This window comes from Chiroxiphia lanceolata, chromosome 3 (assembly GCF_009829145.1).
Source record: "Chiroxiphia lanceolata isolate bChiLan1 chromosome 3, bChiLan1.pri, whole genome shotgun sequence".
Lineage (NCBI taxonomy): Eukaryota > Metazoa > Chordata > Aves > Passeriformes > Pipridae > Chiroxiphia > Chiroxiphia lanceolata.
In genome coordinates this window covers 82123641-82144520 of record NC_045639.1, presented here as the reverse complement: position 1 = coordinate 82144520, position 20880 = coordinate 82123641, and the positions used below count along the sequence as shown (strand labels likewise).

General features: G+C 36.9%; 1 protein-coding gene across 5 annotated transcripts in view; it reads right to left on the bottom strand.

The window, feature by feature from the left end:
• UBE3D (ubiquitin protein ligase E3D) overlaps nt 1–20880 on the bottom strand; it is an 84869-nt gene that overhangs the window by 27594 nt on the left and 36395 nt on the right. For 4 of the 5 annotated variants that reach the window (XM_032681230.1, XM_032681229.1, XM_032681228.1 and 1 more), the window contains one exon: nt 6999–7137. The exons of the other annotated variant lie outside the window; for it this stretch is intronic. In XM_032681230.1, the coding sequence (XP_032537121.1) occupies nt 6999–7137 (139 nt within the window). The remainder of the gene's footprint in view (nt 1–6998; nt 7138–20880) is intronic. 5 annotated transcript variants of the gene reach the window in all.

The following is a 20880-nucleotide window of genomic DNA, read 5'->3' as shown; positions in this document are numbered from 1 at the left end:
TGCTTATGTAACAGGTGGCTTTCGCCATATTCTGTGCAAAGGGAATTGCACACAAACAAGTTGTTCCTCTGGCAGATCTTCCCTCTCAAGCAGCGGGAGACTGTATCTTCAGAGAAGGCATTTGCCTGTCTGCTACATGTTCGCTGCTTCTCATTTGGAGTTCATGTGTTTTTTGTAATTAAATCTACTTGTGTTTAGGATATGCCCATGTTCGCTCTCTCTGACTTCTCTACTGGAGAACCTCCTTGGAAGAAAAGAAGCATTTACCTCTTCCGAGAAAATGACAACAAATTTTGAAATTCAGGTCAAGGCCACTGCTGTCAAGGTCCTGATTCTCCATAACTGAACACTGAAGTAACAACAAAATTTTGTGTTTTCACAAGTAAGCTTAGCTTGCATTTTTCCCATTCATAGCTTCAGTTTAGGTTTGTACACGATTGATTTTGTTCTGTTTCAGGCCAATATAAATGGGCAGCTCCTGTGCATTGGAGGAAATGCAGCCATGTCACATATCAGATGAGATATTACCTTCTCATCAGCATGTCCAAAGCAGCCCCAGATATAACAAAACCCTAGCCTAGAAATAAGAGCCTGTGCTACAGATATGGGTGAGTCATATGGGGGCACATAAGGACATACAGGTCATCGCTGAATAAGCTCCTGCATATGCAGAGCTGAACAGTTCTCAGCCGGCAGACATTATGCTTTAATAAAGTTTATGCAGAATCAGTATGTAAAATTTTTGGTACACGTTCAACAAGGACTTAAAATACTAATTATAGTTCAATAAAAAAATTGTTCCATCTCAGCTTGAGGCCCCAAGAATTGATGTTAAAAGAAATGGATAATCTCAGTGTCCAAGAAATATGCCTGAACACTTCAGAGCTACTTTTAAAAGACAGTTTACAGTGAACACCAAGTAAGATAACCCGAGTCGCATAATATAAATCAACTTAACATGGGACGATTAAATACCAGACAAAAAAACTCCTCTTAATTGAACATAGAAATCTCTATAATTCTGCAAAGAAATATTCAGATTTGTCTTTGAAACAGTAACTCTCATAATACCATTTGCTTGTCAGCATTTGTTCAATACAGTTTTATATTTTTTTCCAAATTACTCTGCAGCATTTCAACACATTTATTATAGCTCTTGGTAAATGCACACAAACATAAAAAAACTCCCATATATACATGTTATAACCTCTTTTATTTTAAAGTCAATGAAATATTTCTATGCATATTTTACAAAACTACATCTGCTTTCATATACAAGGCTTGGGTACTTATTTCCTACTTAAAATAAATTGTTTTAAATTGAACTTAAAAACTTACATATAATGATCACAATTAAACCAGAAAATAAATCCTATGTCATCCTGGCAATCTATCTGAGTGAGTCAAAACTGGAAAAAGCACATAGTAGGCACTTTTATACTAATTAATCCACAAAAATTGAAACACCTTTATTTTGGGGAAAACAGGAGCAGCCAAAAGAGCCTGACGCTAACTACACTGGGTTTGCTCACTGTAGTTTACATTATGTAAAACCCGTCAGTTAAGGGAAACAAAAATTATGCTATTTCAACAGAGATTGAAATGTACTTGCAGTCGTTGCTCCGTACTACTGTCAATGTTCATTCAGAAGTTTCAGAGACATAAACATTGTCAAGCTTCAGAGAAACATTTAAAAAATCCCCTTAATGGTCAAAAAAATTCCTGTAGTATTTAGGAAGCCATCCTTTGTCTGTGAAATATTACAGAATATACATATTCAGATCTATAATTCATTTCGAGGGAGGTCCTTAGTACGCAAATAATGGGGTGTGATTTTTAAAATGTTTAAAAAGATAAGAAGCTATTTTACTGCATAAATTGAGTTATGTATTTTTCCTTTCTGGGATGGTTTAATAAAAGGCGCAATATTTTGAAAGCCATTCCTTCACTCTTGATATTTTCATTTCTTATATGACTATGGCACATATAATTTTGAACCAGAGTAGATCTCTGTCCTGTCTTTGTTGCTGTTTGACAGTGCTCCAAGGGAGGGGAATCCATCTTAAATAATCTGTGCATCTTCCCCAGCTCCAAATGCCCAGAACAAATGGAGGAGCTGAGCTGAGCTGGGCTAAACTGAGCTGAGCTAAACTGAGCTGATTTTCCTAAATTTTACTCAGCTGTTTGCTTCAAAAAGGATTGTCAGAAAACACAGGAGCATCTGTAGGTGTTCCCTATCTGCAACTAACTACTTCTTCTCATAAATGATTTTGAAAGTGTTTTTTATGTATATAGACACACATAAAAGTATATGTAGCAATATTAAAAAACATCAAATATCAAGGGATACTTTAGTTTGGACCATGCATAGGCCTGAGAGACAGCAGTAATTTTACATTTTGCTTTTCATGAGTCTTTAGAAACTCATATGCTAGAGCCATTAAACTATAATGAATACTGTGTTTGTTCATTCTTATGTTTTCTGAGCAACTTGTTGTCTATATCACTAAACCTGTTGCCTTTAGCAAGCTTTCTGTACTTTATTAAGAGACTTTAAATGACAACTTAAAGGACAGAAAACAGGCTGTTTTATGAGAAACCTCTGTTTTCCTCATTTTTTTGAAAGCAAAATAACTGCAAATGAATTTTCCTTTCAGAGACACTGGCAGGAATTCTTACTGCAATGGTAGAATGAACATTTTTTGTTTTTTCTTAAACACTGGCTTCATTTCTCAACCAAAGCAGACAGTGTACTGAAAGCTACCAGTGGCGCTCGGTGCAGCTCCAAAGACTATCAAGAGCTCTTTGAAATGAAATTTTGAAATGGTTCAGAAGTTCTTAATCACAATCTTCTTTCAATTTCATGCAACTGTAAAAGTAAAAATAAAACCATAATCTGTTTAACTCTAAAACTGTTGTTACAGTCTGTGGCCTTATGAATAGCGCCTTGAGAGGGGAAGTACCACTATTGTGGTTTCCCACAATAACAGCAGTGAGATAAAATTTGCTCAACAGCCTCATTTATCATCATAAAAATTCAATATCTAGGACATTTTCTGTTTACTGTGCTTGAACTCAGAGAAAGACGAGATAAGGTTAGAAAAGCACATCAGAGATTACTTGTCACTTTAAAGCACCTCCTTGTGTTAACTGTTTTGTGCCGTAGGCTCTAAAATACCAAAACATCCTCCCAGACTGTGCCGAGACGTAGCAGCTGAGCAGTTCTGTGATAAAGTACACGATAACTCAAGTGAGTGCTAGCTACAAGTGTTTGCAAGTATTAAGAATAATACACTAAGTAAAGCTCAACCATTCCTAAAGCAAAGGGCTGACAGCTCGGGTGGGTGGAGAGCCATAGAGATTAAGAGTGTAATAAGGTAACACAGCTTTCTGTGCAGTGTAATGGAGCTGAAGCAAAAGTGGCAAAACAATGCTCAGAGCAAAAGCAATCTAAACCAAAATTAATCTTCTGGCATCAAACTACTCTCTTTCTTCTTACTGCTTTTTTCATTGCTCCAGGATAAGTATCAAGTGCCTCATTCAATCCTATTCCCTTGACCTGAGACATCCTAAGTATGGGTGAGGGATTACAAGCCTGGGATAGAACAAATCAGGGCCGAAAAAAACATGTTCTCCAGTAAACCTGGGGGCAGCGATCTACCAGCAAGAAGCACTTCTTTGGTCCCTCAGTTTCCAGGCTCAAGCTTCCCAAGATTTAACTCTCTACAGTACACTAGAAAAATGTCAATGCAATTGCACAGGTGAAATGAGAGATGAGCCAAAGACAATCTAAAAACTACAATCAACAGATTGGGAAGCTTAAAAGTTGGCTGCAGTGAGCACCTTAAACTCAGCAGAGAGCTATGTGACATACTCTTCTGCTGCTGCTCTCTTCCAGGCTCCTCCAGCTACATAAATCACACTGAAAGATCTTTACAGGGTCAAAACAGAATTGAAAAGTGATTTCAAATATTATGTTACTAAGCAGTAGCACACCATTGGAAAATAAATGTAATTTATGTCTCGGCACAGATAAGGAGTCTGCTAAGCTAGTCCCAGAGAGCAGTTCTGGAGCACAAGGCAGAACAGAGTTTATTACAGATTATTAGCAACTAAGCATTTCCTTTGTGTGCTTATTACATCCAATGCATATGTATATTGACTAAAATTTTGGCAGTATTGTAATATAATTGAGAGAGAAAATACATTCTCAAAAACATGGGTGTGGTTGACATCATTTTTGGTTACCTAATTTAAAACAATAGGCTTTTTAAAAGCTATACTGACATGGTATCAGATGTTAAACTGTAACTTTTAGATCACCACAAATACAGCTGCCATATGTCATACCAGGAAACTCTGCAATTATTTTCAGTTCAAATAGTTTTATTGTAATTCAGAATTACATTTCAATTTTTTTTCTAGGCTACTGCCAGAAATATGTCTAAAACAAAATAAAACAAAACTAGTTTTTGTTTTGCTATTACTCCAGTAAGATACATGAAATATCAGTTTTCAATTAGTGCTCTTTTGTTACTCCCTGTTTGACTCACAATCTTCACTATTTTGGATGAAGAGAGATCTTACACTCAGGAAACAGCACAGTTAAATATCATTATGCAAGCTCTCTGCAGATCTTTCCAACTTTTCCCAATAAAAATACAGAAAAACTAGGACCAGTAATTCTAATATTTGCTGTACAGAAAGTGAACATGAGTAGAATGAAACAAGCCAGAAAAAAAAAAATTCTAAGGCTGACAGACCACTGTAAAGCATCAGTGAAAAGCTTGGACAAACTTTGTTTGGATTCACAAACTGAGATCTAAACAAGGTTTGCAAGGATAAAAATAAACAAACCGATATTTTCCTGGACAGTGTTTGCCCTCTAGGACAAACACTTGGTGATATTGACTTTCTGGCAAGGAGAATGACAGTTGGAGTCACAGAAGTTTATCAAAAAAGCCATCTTCCTTTCCTCCCACTTGGCAGAATATAATATTACCTTAGCAGAGCAGGTTTCAGAACTTGGGCTTTTCAAAAACCATGAATTTTTACCTTGTGTGTTACTATAAAAGCACAGACCCTGGGAATCACCTCAAAATATAGTATCTTCAGCCTGAAATTCTGTTTGCAACCAAGACTGGACATTGTCACATCACCAACTTTGGCACACAGGTGGGCAAACCACAATCTGCACAGGCTGGTGCTGGAAGACACCATTCCCTTTGGTTTAGCAAAGCACTGTGACGTTTGCCTTCATCTGTTCCATGGAAATCTGGGGCTGAAAGGCCATAGTCAGAGGGTTTCCAGGGGATGCATGAGGCTTTCCCACCCCACAGCTGACATAACCCTATGCCTGGCTCAATTCCAGACTCTGCACATGTGTCTCTAGGGTGACAGTTCCTTTACAGAGACAGCCTCACAAAGCTAAAATGACCCAGGAGCAATCAAGCACAATCATGGAGTGAACAACAAGGAAAAAGAAAACTCTGATATTCTATATACTCCAAGAAAAAACCCTTCCTGAGCTTACTTATTCATACCTGACTTCATACTTGACAGCCATTTATCACTTCCTACCTCTACCCCAACACACAAATTAAAGGGAATCCTGAATGCACAACCTGGGACTGAGTGCATACAGAAACAATGCAGGACATACAGCTTTGGCATACATGAAGAGACTCCTATTTAATCTATCATGTGTAAAGCAGAGAAGATTTTACCACAGATTACTGGCAGTGTAATGGACAAGAAATACATCCTGCTGGATTAGACAACAAAAATGTTGATTTCTTAACAGGAAATATACGGACCATTCAACTGCATGGATAACTAGTACTGGCCAATTCTTGAAATTACTAATTGTTGCAATCTCACTGTGTTGGTATCCAGGAGATTCTTCAATTTTATGGCCTCTGAATGTACAACAGAATAACAATTCTGTCCTTGGGTATTAAAATAACATGTTGAAACAATCAATGGCTGCTGTCATACCCAAATGTTTACCATACACAGATCCCCTGTTTCCAAGCTCACAAGACACAAAGTGAGTAGACAATACAGGTGCATACTTATTTCCTAACATCTAGAGGAGTTTTCAGCAGTTGTACATCAGTGTAACTCCACTAAAATCTATTACTTGATTTTGGCTTATGACCATATTCTTTCTGGCTCCAAAATTCTACAATAACATTATTTTTCAGTAAACATAACTCAGGAACACTAATTAAACAGGCCTTAACTTAAATTAGGAAGTGCGGACAAACAAAAGCTACCTGATTTCATGTTACAAACTGTTTAGGACACTCAGTCCCACTAAAACAATGATTCTTCTATAGCTGTCAAAACAAACACAGATTCAGTTACACTTACTGCTCAACAGCTGGTTACTTTAGATTTGCATCAATACACAACTGATGGATTATGTAACTACAAGGGAAGACAGAAGCATCATAAAAATATCATAATTCAGTTGCCTGTGTATTGCATTTGTAAAAATCCTAGTCTCCAGACATATCACAATGTAACAAGCCTGCAACAATGTTTTCTTAGAAAAACTTCTCTGAGTGCTTCTGTGAGTAACATACAGAAGAACACTGGAGAAAACTCTGAATGCTTCACTCCAAATTTTATTTTCACCACTGGAAATCTCTACTTTCTGCTGAAGATTTTTATTGGTTTTTAAGCCAACAAAATTTTATATAATGATTCTAACTACTCCAGCCTAAGTTGATGAAATTTCTTTAAACATCTAATTTAATTTAAATAGTGATTCATTGTTTAAAGATCCAATGACATTTCCTGCCTTGATGTAAATTTAATACAATTGAAAGAAACTGAGCACTACAAGAAGTCATTCATTGCTATATTTAATATAATGAAGAGTCATGTAACCACAGAATATAAACCTTTACTCTGAAAGGGTTTATGGGCCCCAGGAATCTCTCTTTCTCCTAAAAGTAACACCTTTATACTGAAGTAGCACTATTCCTTACCTGAAAAGAGTTCATGCATCGAAGCGAAGGTGGAAGAGATGCGGTGCTCAAACCCAGCACTAGCAGTAATTCCAAACATGTTTCTGATGGAAACTTTAAAGGATGAACTCCCATATCATTTTCCCATGCATCAGCAAGGCTATAAAGTTTAAAAAAAAAAAAACACACCTTTTTCATTTTCTTAAAATATATCTAAACCATAAGTTTCAAGTATTAGAATTTGTCTTATTATTGTGAAAAAAAAACTCCTTTCACATTTTCCTTGTAAAAGTCAGTATGTTTTACCAAAAGACAAGGTGAATTTAGATGGAGCACCTTAACCATATCACCAACTGTTAAAAACAATGTGAAAGGAAAACTTAGCATACATAAGAGAAATTCACTCACGTTTCTAATGCAAAGTTTCATTCCTTTGGAACAAAATTTCATTTGTCACTGGCAATTTCCCAAACTGATGTTTATGATGCTCACACTGCAAACTCACTAACAGTCTACACCAAGCAAAAATGCAATTCCAGTCCATTTTATACAGCTTTCTGCTTTAGATGTATTAAAAGAATAAAGATTTCTACAGCTTTAAGAATTAAGATTTCTAAGGCACCCTCTGACTCCTCTAATGGCAGTGCACCATTTAAGATCTCCACATATGTCTCAGATGCTACAAAAGGACAGAGGCCAAAACCTGTCACACATTAACAGCCATTATAATATGTACTATCTCACTGGACAATTATACTGTGCCACACAGATCTGGAAAAGCTGTTAAAAGCTACCACAAAAGAAACCCCCAACCATCTTCTAGGACTGGAAGGTGAAAAGTTTAGAAGACACTCTGGAGTATTTTCACTATTGAAAGACACAAGCCTTCAGTTAAGTCCCAAATACTATATCCATATTGAAAGGAAGCAGGATTCTTTTAAAAGACTACACAAGAGACCAAGCCCAGAAGAGGTAGCCCTGCTCCAGAGATCCAGGTTGGATGGGGCTCTGAGCAACCTGGTCTAGTGGAAAGTTTCCCTGCCCACAGTAGGGGGATTGGAATTAGATGACCTTTAAGGTCCCTTCCAACCCAAACCATTCTATGATTCTATAAATATTCCAGAAGGAACACTCAATGCTCAGTGATGAGCACTGAGCAGCCAGTAACCAAGGAGTCTTGTTAAATGTAATCCAGAACTGAGTTTTGTATTTCTTTATCAGTTAGTAATTTCATTTCCACACATAATTTGAAACTTACCTTTATATGTTCCTTACTCAGTGTTTGTTCTACATTTTTTACAATGTGGTGATAAAGGCAAATTTAGGTGAAGTTAGTAAAATTGGGGCTTTCTATTTTTCAGAAATCAGCAAGTCTAAACAAAGCACTGTGCAGGCACCTTCAAACACAGCTAGAGAATTTGGAGATTGGAGGTGATATGCTAAGGTTCTGGGTCTTGGGAAGGTGTTTCCACAGATCAACACCCTCTCTGCAAAGAAACTTTTTAGAACTCCAAGTAATATTCAAAACATCACAACTTACTTTAGTACCTTAATTCTATTTTTGTGTTTTGATTTGAGGATATTTTGGAGATGCCTTCTTGTTTTAAAGTCCAACTAGTACAGCCCTGACACTGAACAAGGGCTTTTTTTTGTGGCTGTTGGTTTATTTCAGGGAAAGAATGTTTGCGTAAAGACATTTGGCCTAACTATATTGCAATTCTTGTTTATTAATTGCTCGGTTATTAGTATTTCCTGAAATTATTCCAGTGTATTCCCTTACCACAAACAAACCATGTGTATCCTAGCACTTACTGCTCCAGGAACACTCATGTTAGGAATTAGTCTTTGCTACTTGTCCTTTAGCAGCATTTAACACAAGTGGTTGTGGGAAGTCACTGTTTTATTAGATCCTTTCTCTTTGTTCTTTTTTAACTCTATTATTTTTAGAAGCATTTTTCCCTAATCTATATAGGAAGGAGGAAGGAGAAAAGCACCTATGCTTAAAACAAAAGTAAAACAAAACATGAAGAACCCACTGTTTTTCACCTTAGTTTCACAGTTTTCCTGTGTAAGGAGAGTTGTCTCACTTCCAGTACAGGACAGGAGACAGCTTGCTTTCCATTTACTGCAAGAGGTAGATTGGCTGCTAATGCTCCCTAGGAGAGTGAGCATTCATGGAGGACAACTCAGCCCATCAGCTCAGTGTTTCCTCCCAGACTAATCTGAAATGCCAACAGAGCTCCTCAAACATGCAAACAAAACTGTGTTTTGCTCTCCTGATCTTAATGGAAAAACAAAAAAAATTCAATTTGACATTAAGACAGGGCAAATTGTCAGAAGGAGATTTTGGAAGGGCTGAAAAAAAAGACAAGAAGAAAATGTGTAGGACTCAGATGTGGTAACTCTGAGTTACCATTACTCTGCATGGTAACTTCGGATGTAGGGCTTTGCATCCATGTGCTCTCTTCTGCTACTTCTTAATACTTTTACTCAGCAATGAATTCTTGCTTCTAAGCTTCCCTTGAGTGAAAGCAGTGTGAATAAAGGCAGAAGACAGCATAATTCCCAAAGGAGACAGCACAGCTTGCTATGCTGGCTGAAAGAAGTAAGGGAGCGATAAGACGTTAGCTGGAGGAAGGTAGGAAGGTGAGGGTAACAAAATAAATAATGCTCTTCTTTCTTCAGCAAACATTCATCTTTTCTGCAATGCAAAGAAGCCTTGAGATTCTGGACTTCATAGTCTGATAAAAGAAAAAATTATGACTCTCAGTATCAAACAAAATTCATAAATTCTACAAAGATTCCCTAAGTCATTGCGGGGTGAAAGACTGGATCTACTTTGGACCAATTTTATGACAAGTAAAATCTCACCACTACCTACTGACCTTGACAGTGTTTGAGGGAGATGTGAGTCAGCTTTAGGAAACAGGCTTTAAAATAGTAAGAGGTAGTAAAACATACTCAGTAAAATGGTCCAAACTAAGAGCATGTTCTGAGTTAAGAAAAGGACATGTCAGAGTGCATTTTTTCACAGGACATTGAATCCACCTCTGTAAATCACCATCATCATCCAGTTTTGTCTGTCAGTGACCTCACCAACAGGAAAACACAAATAATTCTAAGCATTTTGTCTGTCGGTCCATTTGTTCAATTTTCTCCTTGTTTTCTTTATCCCACTCTTCCCCAGAACTTGTATTAACCCTCTTAGCTTATTTCAACCAACTTTTCTTAAGAAAGATCACAAATAAATTAGATTTGGGGCAGTTTTTCATGTTTTCCTGAAAATCAGTGTCTGAGTAGTGAGAAGAAATGCACATTAGTTACTCCACAGAGAAAAGCTGCCGATGGAATGCAGCAACATACATACTGGCTAATCAAGTGATGTTTACCTGGGAGAATATTAGCATAAACTCAATAATATGACATATCTATCTAACAAAACCAACTACTATAAGCAAAGTAAACATGTTCTTCACAGCCCACTCCCTAATGAGTGAGCCAAACTGAGAGACTTGATGCTTTCACTGAAGTGCAGTCAATTTTGTGGGTTCAGGACAACTGAAAAAAAAATCTTAAAATTTTGAGGCAAGAAGAAAGATCGGTGATAACAGAATTGATCACCAGTAAGAACAACAGTCAGAGCTGTTCCCAGTGTTAACCAGACTTGAGATGCTGCCTCTGCGGATTAAAGCAAAACCTCAAACCCGCTCCTTCTGTTCCATCTAAGAGATATCTATTAGTCTCACCCACGAAAATACAACAAATAGACTTAAGATTAAAAGGTATAATTAGAACCTTCATATAACTTTAATTTTAGAAAGACAGAACCACAGATAATGAATGCTAATAAAACTTCAATATATTTCTGGCAAACACTTCAGAACTCAACTACAGCTGTACAGAAAGTGAAGAAGTAAAACTCTGCTTAAGGGGGAGATACTTGGCTACTGTGCTAGATACTGATGAGAAATAACTATGTGCTATGTGCTAAACTGTTATGAATGGAGCATACAAAACAAGTAAGAAATAAAGATGACAGGCTGAGATTATCTTCCCCCTTATCCTTTTCAATGCTTTCTCTAAGGAATGGGTTGTTTGAAGGAGAATATGACACGATTGCCACGTTCCCACAACCATCCAAAGAAATACAGCTAGGAAAGTAAAATTCCTGTACTAATATGTATAAAATGTTTCAAAAAATTAAGTGGTATTTTCAAAGCTGTTTAGCTGACAATAATGGGAAATCCAGGAATATTTTGATTTCTTTAAAAAGTAAAAAGAAATCAGTAAATGCTATCTGAAATTCAACCAATTTAAAATCTGAAAGCAGAGATAAGCAAAACTTGAAAACAACTACTCAGATAAGACTAAAGATAAGACAGTTACTTCTGCAGCAGAAATAATTTATCATATTTTTAGATAATTTTTTACATTTGACTCACCACGCATCAGAGAACGGTATTTCTCCACTACTGACTATGGAATTGATCCCAATGAATTGCCTACATAAGTCAGAGTAACATTTCAAAACTATGTCCTTAAAGGAAAGGTTTAAGACACCAAAATATTGAAATACTTTTATTTCCTAATTCCTTGATATAAGAACTAGTAAACAAACACAGTCATCCATCAGGTCGTGGAACCCACCTACAATGTCCTAAGTCTTCAGGAAAAATGCAATATTCATGGTATGTCAGTGAATGAAAAGAATACTTTGTATTTCAAAACCAGGAAAAAATGACAAGGATTCTCACAAGATTTTGAAAAACTGAACCAAACTTCTGACTACACTGCAATGAAGAAATCTGTGACTTCTTTCAAAAGAAAAGTGCTAAAAGCCATTTATCAGCAGTAATCACCCTCCATCGTGCATGAGATTCACTTCAAAATGCAACTGAGCCGTCTCATCAACAGACAAAATAAGTCTGCTTTTGAAGAGGAACAGCGCACACCCCCCCTCTGATTTAGCAGGCTGCTTCTATAAATACATTAACTGTAGGTAGTGTACAGAGGTCAAAACTAGAAAATGAAAAAGCTCTTACTCAGGGCACTACTCAGTGTTGCTGAGGCACTAGATTAACTTGACTTGATTAGTTACGATCCAGGTAAACGCACTCTGCATTTAGGGCTCCCAATGGCGTGAAACCCTTGACAGAGATTACCGTTAGCTACAGCTTCAGCGCTTTGCTGTATCAAGCCTGTGCTGAAGAATCCAATATAAAAGCTGACAGAAGCTCAGCCCTGACTCTCAGAGCTCACTGAACGTTGTTAAAGCTGCCCTTTCCACAAGCTACAGCTCTGACAGAAATGACAGATGACTTTATTGAACCAAAGGACAGACCTGCTAAATTAAATAACTATTTGTAAAAATGATTTAATCTAAAAACAATTCTAAATTATGGTTGATGATGTGTCTATATACTTAACGTACCAAGAGGTTAAGGTATTTATACTTTTAATTATCCTTACAGTGATCTAAAAATGACATAAAAATCAATGCATGCTCATTACTCTTGACAAAATTTAAATAATATGGAACACCAGGAAGTGTGGTACTTTCACAGCCTACAGCAAATTCCTATGGAAAAAAACTTGCTTTACAGAATCACTGCTTCCCTTCTAAAACAAACATCTGTGGTCATGTTCTAACGCAGTTCATTATTCATTCTCAACAGCTGGGAATGTCAAGTGTGGGTTTTGAGCACACTAGTAAAGATCCCTGGGATCCCTGGGATCTTTACTAGTCGCATGGTATCCCAAACCATCAGGTATTAAGTCTCTCATAAGAGATAAAAAAGGGAAGAACTGAAATTTAACCTGCTGGTGTCCTTGCAAGGGAATGAGCAAGAGAAGAACAACATATCTATGGAAGTAAGAAGACAGAGAGCATGCATTATATTTTTTGCAATGGACTACAGTGGTCAACAACAGAAGCTCCGTCTCTGAGTTTTAAACCTTTTCTTTTTTCCAGTCTTAGCACTGTAGTATAGGATTTCACTTAACTGAATTTCTATACTTTCAAGGAGTCTCAAATACTCTCTTCTGCAAAGCATTCTTATCAGAAAATTACTGATATATAATCCTTGTAATAAAGTGAATTATTTATAGTACACCATATACTTTAATATAGTATACATAATTATATTAGTTATATATACATTTATCATATTAATATACAATTTTGCATATTTCTATACATTAATATGAACAGATCCAATAGTTGTATACACAAGCATACGGTCATTATTGACAGTATTCTATCTTTTTTCACAGCAGTGCATATTTTGAATGGAAAAACAATGTATTCTAGAGTCTGGTCAAAAAGAATTCAGCTAGAAATCCACTACAAAAACAATTTAGATGGTTTAAAATACCTCATCCTACAAAATATAAGTCCTTCTTGAACTTTCAATGTGTCACCATCTGAAAAGGCCATGTTATTTATTACTAATAAGAAAGTCTTATAATGGAAATTAAAATTTAACCTCACCAGAGTACTAGTGCTATAATATTTTTCAGAAGGGCTGACATAAGAAATATCAAATGGTCTTGTGATATTTCAAAGTGCCTTTTAAGTACAATCATTCCATTTTCTCTGATGAATGCTTTTATGATTTAAAAATCGATATTCCACATGCACTTTTCTCATTTCTAACTCCAGTACGTAGCATAGATTAAATAACTCATGCTAAAAGGTACATTAAAAGGCAGTGGACTAAATTATTTTGTTTCCATGAAACAACTGCATATGAATCTCATTGACATTAATTTTATTAATGTATTTTAAATTATTTTACAACTTCTTGACATGCTTTGATCATTTTAAGCTATTTAAGGGAAGTTAGAGTAGTAAAAGCTGTCTATCTCAATCTGTAAAGCACAGCCCAAATTATTTTTCTTTTGTTTCACACCAACCAACATTTTTATTAGACCCAACTGCCCTATATTAACTTAAACATAATTGTATTGGTTTTGGTACAGTTATTAAAAAATGTTGTTAGCACAAATAAAGACTTTGAATAGCCCACAGAATTCAATTCTTTTTTTCTTAAAGTGGTAAAGGGCAAAACCAGAAGACCAAAGAAATGCGTTAGTATATTGTGCCAAGACAGACTAGTGTTTACAAGTAGATTATTCCTCTGAAGCACAGAAAAGCTATCTCAACATCCTGCAACTTTTTACATGGCAATAAATCTTGACATTTTAATCCTGTCCAGGAGTAACTTTGCTTTGGAGTACGTAATTTCAAAGTAATGCTCAACATACTTCTCCAGTCTAAAGATTTTTGGGTGTTCACCAACAGCTTTTTTACATTGCCTTCCCTCCTCCAGATGACTGCTATGCAATTTCAAAAGCATTACTTTTAAGTCATAAACTCTATCACCCATAAAATATTTTCATTACATTGCAAAACAGCACCAACTGTACTGTTTCTGCTGAAGATAAAACAGAATTTCAGCTGCAAGAATCACTGAAATAAAGCTTAAACATCACAGAAGGACTAGCAGGTGTTCATCTATTCTGCAACCTTTAGGTTGAAGATTCATAGTATCTAAAATGAACCTATGAAAACCTAAATCAAGCAACAATGTCTAAAGCAGACTTAATGTTCAATAGGGCACCTAGATGCGTGGGATCATGAACACTGCAAAAGTACTAAATTTAAAATTCACAACAGTACTCAAAGCATGCACAGATGGTCAATGAGTATAACTAAGACATTATCATCTTTATTTAGTTTCAGCACCACGGAAGCAAAAATAAGCTGATCAAAGAATGAAGAGAAAATGTGATCTCAATTTTCTGGGAACTGACCTTGGATATAAAATCACAAGACTACCAGCTATGTCCCAGGATACATCCTACCTGCAAAACCACAGTCCATAAATGTACAGCAGCAGTTCTACTCACAGAGCCAACCCACAGCAATAACTGCCTATGGAGAGAGACATTCTTTCTCCATTCATCTACAAGATCAAGAGTTCATTGCAAAAGCTAAAGATGTAAAAGCAGAAAACTGCAGCAAATTTTCATCAATTAAAATAAAGTTCTGCTTTAGAGCATCTGACTGAGGGATACAAGCTCATGGAGAAAACAGCTCCTGCTGGGCTCATGATGTCAAACATATCTAGACATAATAGGAAGAAAACATGGCAGACAGAATTCAACTGACTCACAACATATTTTCTTGAAACTACTTTTTAAAAATTCCTACTAATTTTTGCCTAGCTGGCTGCAACAGTAGAATCCACATGTTAATTTAGAAGTTCTCCTAAAAAACCAAGAAAAGCACAGGAGTTTAGCTCTTGTTGGGCATCGTCTAAAGTCTGCTGTGACTGCTCTACACTATACATCCACACTATGCAGAACTGCTGAAGCAGCTCCAAAGTACTAATTGCTGACTTCTCAGCAGCAGAGCAACATGGTCCCACTAAATGGAGAAGCAAATTGCTCTCATAAAAACTTCATGGCTGATGCTTGAGAATATGCTTCTTCACTTTAATGGTTGTGTTAAGGTTTTAAGCTGCATTTTCTTCATGTCTTACTGCATCCCAGGTGGAAAGAATTAAAATAACTTCTCTGAAAACAATAAAGATCAGACTGTTGTAGCCAGATCACTGCTGATCCATAGTGGAGGATGGCAGTGCTGCTGGTCATCACCATCTGGATTAGCAACAGTTGTCCTATGCCTCTAGACTGCAGTTTTCTTGAATATGCCTACAGCTCAGAACAAAGGGATAGCTTTGTATGTCCTTAAAATACTTTTCTTCACCTTAACCACCTCTTGATTCCTTTCTGGATACATCTTGGTCTAAATTAGAACAGATGGTTCATAATTTCCCTAGTGTATGGCAATAACTGTAGACTACTGTGCTTGGGATGGACACAGAGGACACAGAACAGTGTGCTATTGACCTATGCTAACAACCTGACTGGTGCCATCTTACTTGAAAGGAATACCAAATGTGAGCAGCAACACCATCAACCTAAAAAGCCTCCTTCCCAGCATGTATGAATCAAATACTCAAATTCTAAGGTTACATCTCTTACAAAATCTTATCAAGGGACTCTAGTGGTGTGTCATAAAAGCAGGGCGCCTCCTCCTTGTCTGCATCCTATCCAGCATCTCCTGTACACAGCCTACCTTCCCAGCTGAAGGCTGAGACAACTGGCTATCTCTCAGCCACCCCAGCCATCATGACACTAGGCAAAAGGCCAAGAGAAAACACAAAATATCTCTGCTCTCTCCTGGGCTAAACTTCCACTAAAGTCTCATACAGGAATGATTTTACAGACACTTGCCTGCCTCTTTCCCCTTTTACAGATTGAAAACTCCAGTCATTATACAGGGGGAAGACATAAATGTCCTTGCCAAAAAATACTGGCATGTCTTTACGTTGAACACCCAGATGCTATCAATAACACTACTCTCCTAATGTGCCTTTACATCTCTCCATGAAACTATAACCTTTATTTAAAATTCATCAAAATGAGGTGTTATATTGGTGAAAATAAAACACATGGTGTCAAGTATCCTATCACAAATGCAAGGGCCCTTTACTTCACAGAAAGATTTCCTGTGTACAAACGCTATGTTCAATATCTGAGAATTATTTTGCACTATGTAAAATGTGAAAGGTTGATAAAGAGCCAACCAAAAAGTCCAAATCCATCATTCAAAACAGTGGCAAGGCAAATCAAATACAAAAATTAATTTTTTTAACTAGTTCAGTACAAAAGGTTCCAAAAATCTCACAAGCAGTATGCTCAGACCTGTTGAGGGTCAGATGCTTAAGAAAGAGAAGACCAATGCCATTTGAAATGGCATTTAATTCACTTCAGTTCACCCAATCAACTCTCAGTTGAGCAAATTATTCAAAGAGCAAATGCATAAAAAAAAGCTCAAAGCTGGAGAGAGTAAAGGTAACTTTGTTTTCAAAGAGAAGTAGAAATTCTCCTAATGAAAATAGGGGCAATGAACCAATTCCTTCCACCACCTTAGCAAGGAATTTTATTAGTACAACTATTTCAAAAGAAACTAGTACAGATTGACAAAGATTAAAAATGACTATACATGCCATTCTTGACCTCCTATAATAATTATAACCATCACAAATACAAGGATAAGAATTATTTGAAGTTACGGCAGCTCCTAATTTCAACTGTGATTTCCAGTTTCATCTGTTTGAAGTCCTCCTTTGCTCACCGAGACATTACCGGAGCTGGTCCAAAAATATCTGGTTTGCTTGACCAAAACAGCTACCAGATGATTTCCAAATTCATACATCTGACTGAAATATCTACAGATTAGCACCAACTGGGTCATGTATGCTCAATTCCAATACCCATTACTGACAAAATCTCAAATCTCACAGATGCTGCTGAAAAAACAAAAAAATCCCAAACCAGCAAAACAATTCAAGAGTTGAAAGATAACGGTTTGGTGTTTAATCAGATTTAAAGATTATTTTACCAATTCTGCATCCATAAAAGTAGAATTTGTATCCAGATTAAATCATTTTACATTAAGCAAGGTGAATACAGTGACATTCCAAGACAATGTTCCCATCATTTATTGAAATAAAACCTCATTATTATCTGGGGCATAAGAGAGATTACATATTCCTCTGGTATCTACACAGTGTAAAAATACATGCACACGCTTCTTGAAGATCAGCATCTGTAGCTTAATCGGTAATCCAAAACATCTATGTCTGCAGCCTTTCATACAATATTCAGTGTCACTGCTTGTAAAAAAGGTAATACCAGCCCCAGCTACACTCAGGCTTGCATTTTTTCTTCAAGGTTTTCTGGGACATGCAGTTCACTTACCTGCAGACAATCCCTGTATGGATTGCCAGTCAACGTAAATTATTTCAGAGGAACCTCACTGAACAGCTTTTCAGATCTAGTTATCAAAAAGCCTTTATAAATGGGGACCTTTGCAAAGAAGAGGAAGTATACTTTCCTAGTTTCAAATAAGGTTTCTGACACTAACAACATAAAATTTACCCTTACTAGAGTAACTTATACCCTTTAGGCATTACAGCAAATATGCTGTGTTACAAATTTTTGTTGTGTTATGTGGAAATTTAAATCTGAGGACAGAATACCCTGTACAACAGGATGTAGACATGTCTACAGAAGCAGTGAACTCAGTTTAATGAGATTACAACATCGTGTCTGACGCTCCAGTTGTGTCTCTGAATGATCTACAGACCAGAAATCACTTACTAACTCTGAATTGCTGGCAATGGAGTGCACTCTTACTGGTTTGGTAAAAAGAAGTAAGAATCAAAGCTTAATCCGAAACAACAAACACTGAAAATTAAAATGGCAGAAATTTATCCAAAGGAAGGCTGAATGAAATAGTGAAGGTATTTATCAATGTGTATCTCTCACAAAAGCAGAATGCCTAATTTCTTGAGAGAGAGAGACAAAAAATGTCTTTAAGTTTCTGGATACACAGATTGCTCAGATTTACAAAAGGACTGAAAACATCTAAAGCAACTCTGGTGCTTTGAAAGTGTGGAACTTAAAACTTTCTACCAACCACACTGTGGCCTCTTGTAAAATATCTTCCCTAAAATTATTAGGTTCAATTTTTATAATTTAATTAAATGGTCTAATTTTACATTAGATTTTTCATTTTCAAGCCTGTGGAGACAGTTTCATTTCCTAATTACTGAAAGAAAACAAGAGGGAGTTGAACATAAAGTATCTCGTGAAATACATTCCACTTAATTCTCCTTCTAGAGCTTCCTAGGAGAAAGAAGTAGGGGACTGTTAAACTGAGGTCCCAACAGTGGCATACATGAGTAAAAATTACCTCTCCGAGAAAGAACAGAGATTTGGGTGCTGAAGAATGAGGCTAAGAAATCAGATTAATTGTAGAGGAGAATTAATCCTCCTGCTAGGGAATGAGGCATACCTTTTCCATCTTCTGCCTTTTCTCCAGTGTTGCAAATAGTTTTCTTCTAACAATGTTAAAAGTTTTCCACTGTTGGCTCCTAGCATAGTGAAATGGCCTTAAAATTCAAGAGGTGCTGTCTCTCTATTTTACTTTTTACATTAGTAGCTCATAGTAACTGTGGCTTTGCAGTAAAAGAATTCAGAGGGAAGATCCTTTATACTTTTCTCCTTTATTTCAACAAATTCTCTTTGTTTTTAAAGTGCCCTGGACTGTCTGAAGAGCAGCTGTCCTCTGGATGGCTAAACATTGAAGAATTTTTGTCTTCAATAAAGGCTTAGATAAATAATCCCAAATCCCAGTGGGCCTTGCTAAAGCAATATCATAACTTCTTTACACTTCCTTGTGAGTTTGGGGAAAAAAATTGTCTACACATCAGTTTGAGCTTATACTGACTAATGTGGTTTTAGGGAAGAGACTGTTGAAATCCTTGCACCTAGCCATTAGAAATGGATTTATAAATATAATTATGATAAATCAACATAGGTTTATTAAGTAATTATTAGTAGTTACAGGTGAAAACAGAAGATATTCAGAGCCAATGCTTAAATGATGCAAAGCTGGTGTGATCTGCTGTTTCTGTGCACTGGGAGGTATTTGCATCACTCAGTTTTAGGTACTCAGTGACCTGATGGATGAGCAATGATGAGATAACTGATGAAGCTACTGGTCTCAGCTGTTAACCCTGCCTGGACATCTGAACTGCTCATCCCTCATTTCCTAAACTGTCATGGTTCATAGTGCAGTGTCTTTAAGCAGTCCAAAATTGGTAACAATTTACCTTCAACCATATGCTCTAAACTGCAGCAGTTGAGGACTTGACTGTCAAGTGGCTCACATGTCTGTGATGCAAAAGCAGGGCAGACGGTTGGTGTAGTAACCTCACGTAAGGCCATGACCGAAAAGCAGAGTTAGCTTCTGTGAGACAATCTAAGTTTCTCATCTAGGCATTGCAGGGGGAGCAGCAGAGAGGTGGTAAGCAGCAAACCCAGTAAGCAATGTGGTATCCCCCTTGCCTTGCTACTAGTGGTCACACCACAATCGTCAGTAAAGGCTCCAACCACAAACTAAGGGCATTAGGCCCTATGCAGAAAATATAGCCCATAATACGAGCCTACAGAGCTCATAGCCTAGCTATCACTTATTATGACAGAGCCGCCTGCTGAAACTTGTAGGCAAATTATGTGCACTGTACTCATGTTAGATGCCAGTACCTTCCCACCAGGTCTCTCCAACCGCCCACCTGCCACTGCTCCTCACTACCACTGTCACACCGACCAGCAGCCTCAACACCAGCACCTGGTACCAGAGGGGATGGTGTCTTTGCTACCTTGTCCTAACAGGGTCCCAACAGTATTGAAACAGGTGTGCCTTCAGAGCCATAGACTAGCAACAAACAATAACACTTATTTTGTCAGCATAATAAACCAGGCGAGTGGCAGAGAAAAATTATTTAAGAAAAAAAATCAAATGAAATCAAAGTTGAAAGAACCAATGGTCTGTATGATCAGTGATGGGACAGCACTGCTGTTACTCTGTACCTGAAGCCTCTGGTTTCCTAGTCACTTCCCTGGATGTTCTCATGGAGGTTATTCCTATCAGCTGTGCCACGTGAATACGCACATGCTCTATAAACTTTAATTTCCTTTTTAAGTCCTATTATACCAAGCAGGGGGCCATTTCTGAAGTTGAAATGGATATTCAGAACAATATAAAGATGAAAATGTTTTCTGGCCTCTGATTTTTAAACCTTTGGGTAAAATTAAATCTTTTTCACACTGCTGTTGATATTCCATATAGAAGTATTCACAAATACCAGGCACTCCAGAACATTATGTCTGAATCCAAAGGGAGAAGTTATCCTGCTGTACAAAAAAAATGCTGTAATCACTGTTAAAAAATCTCTCAGCTTGCTGCTTTAAGGTTTTTTTC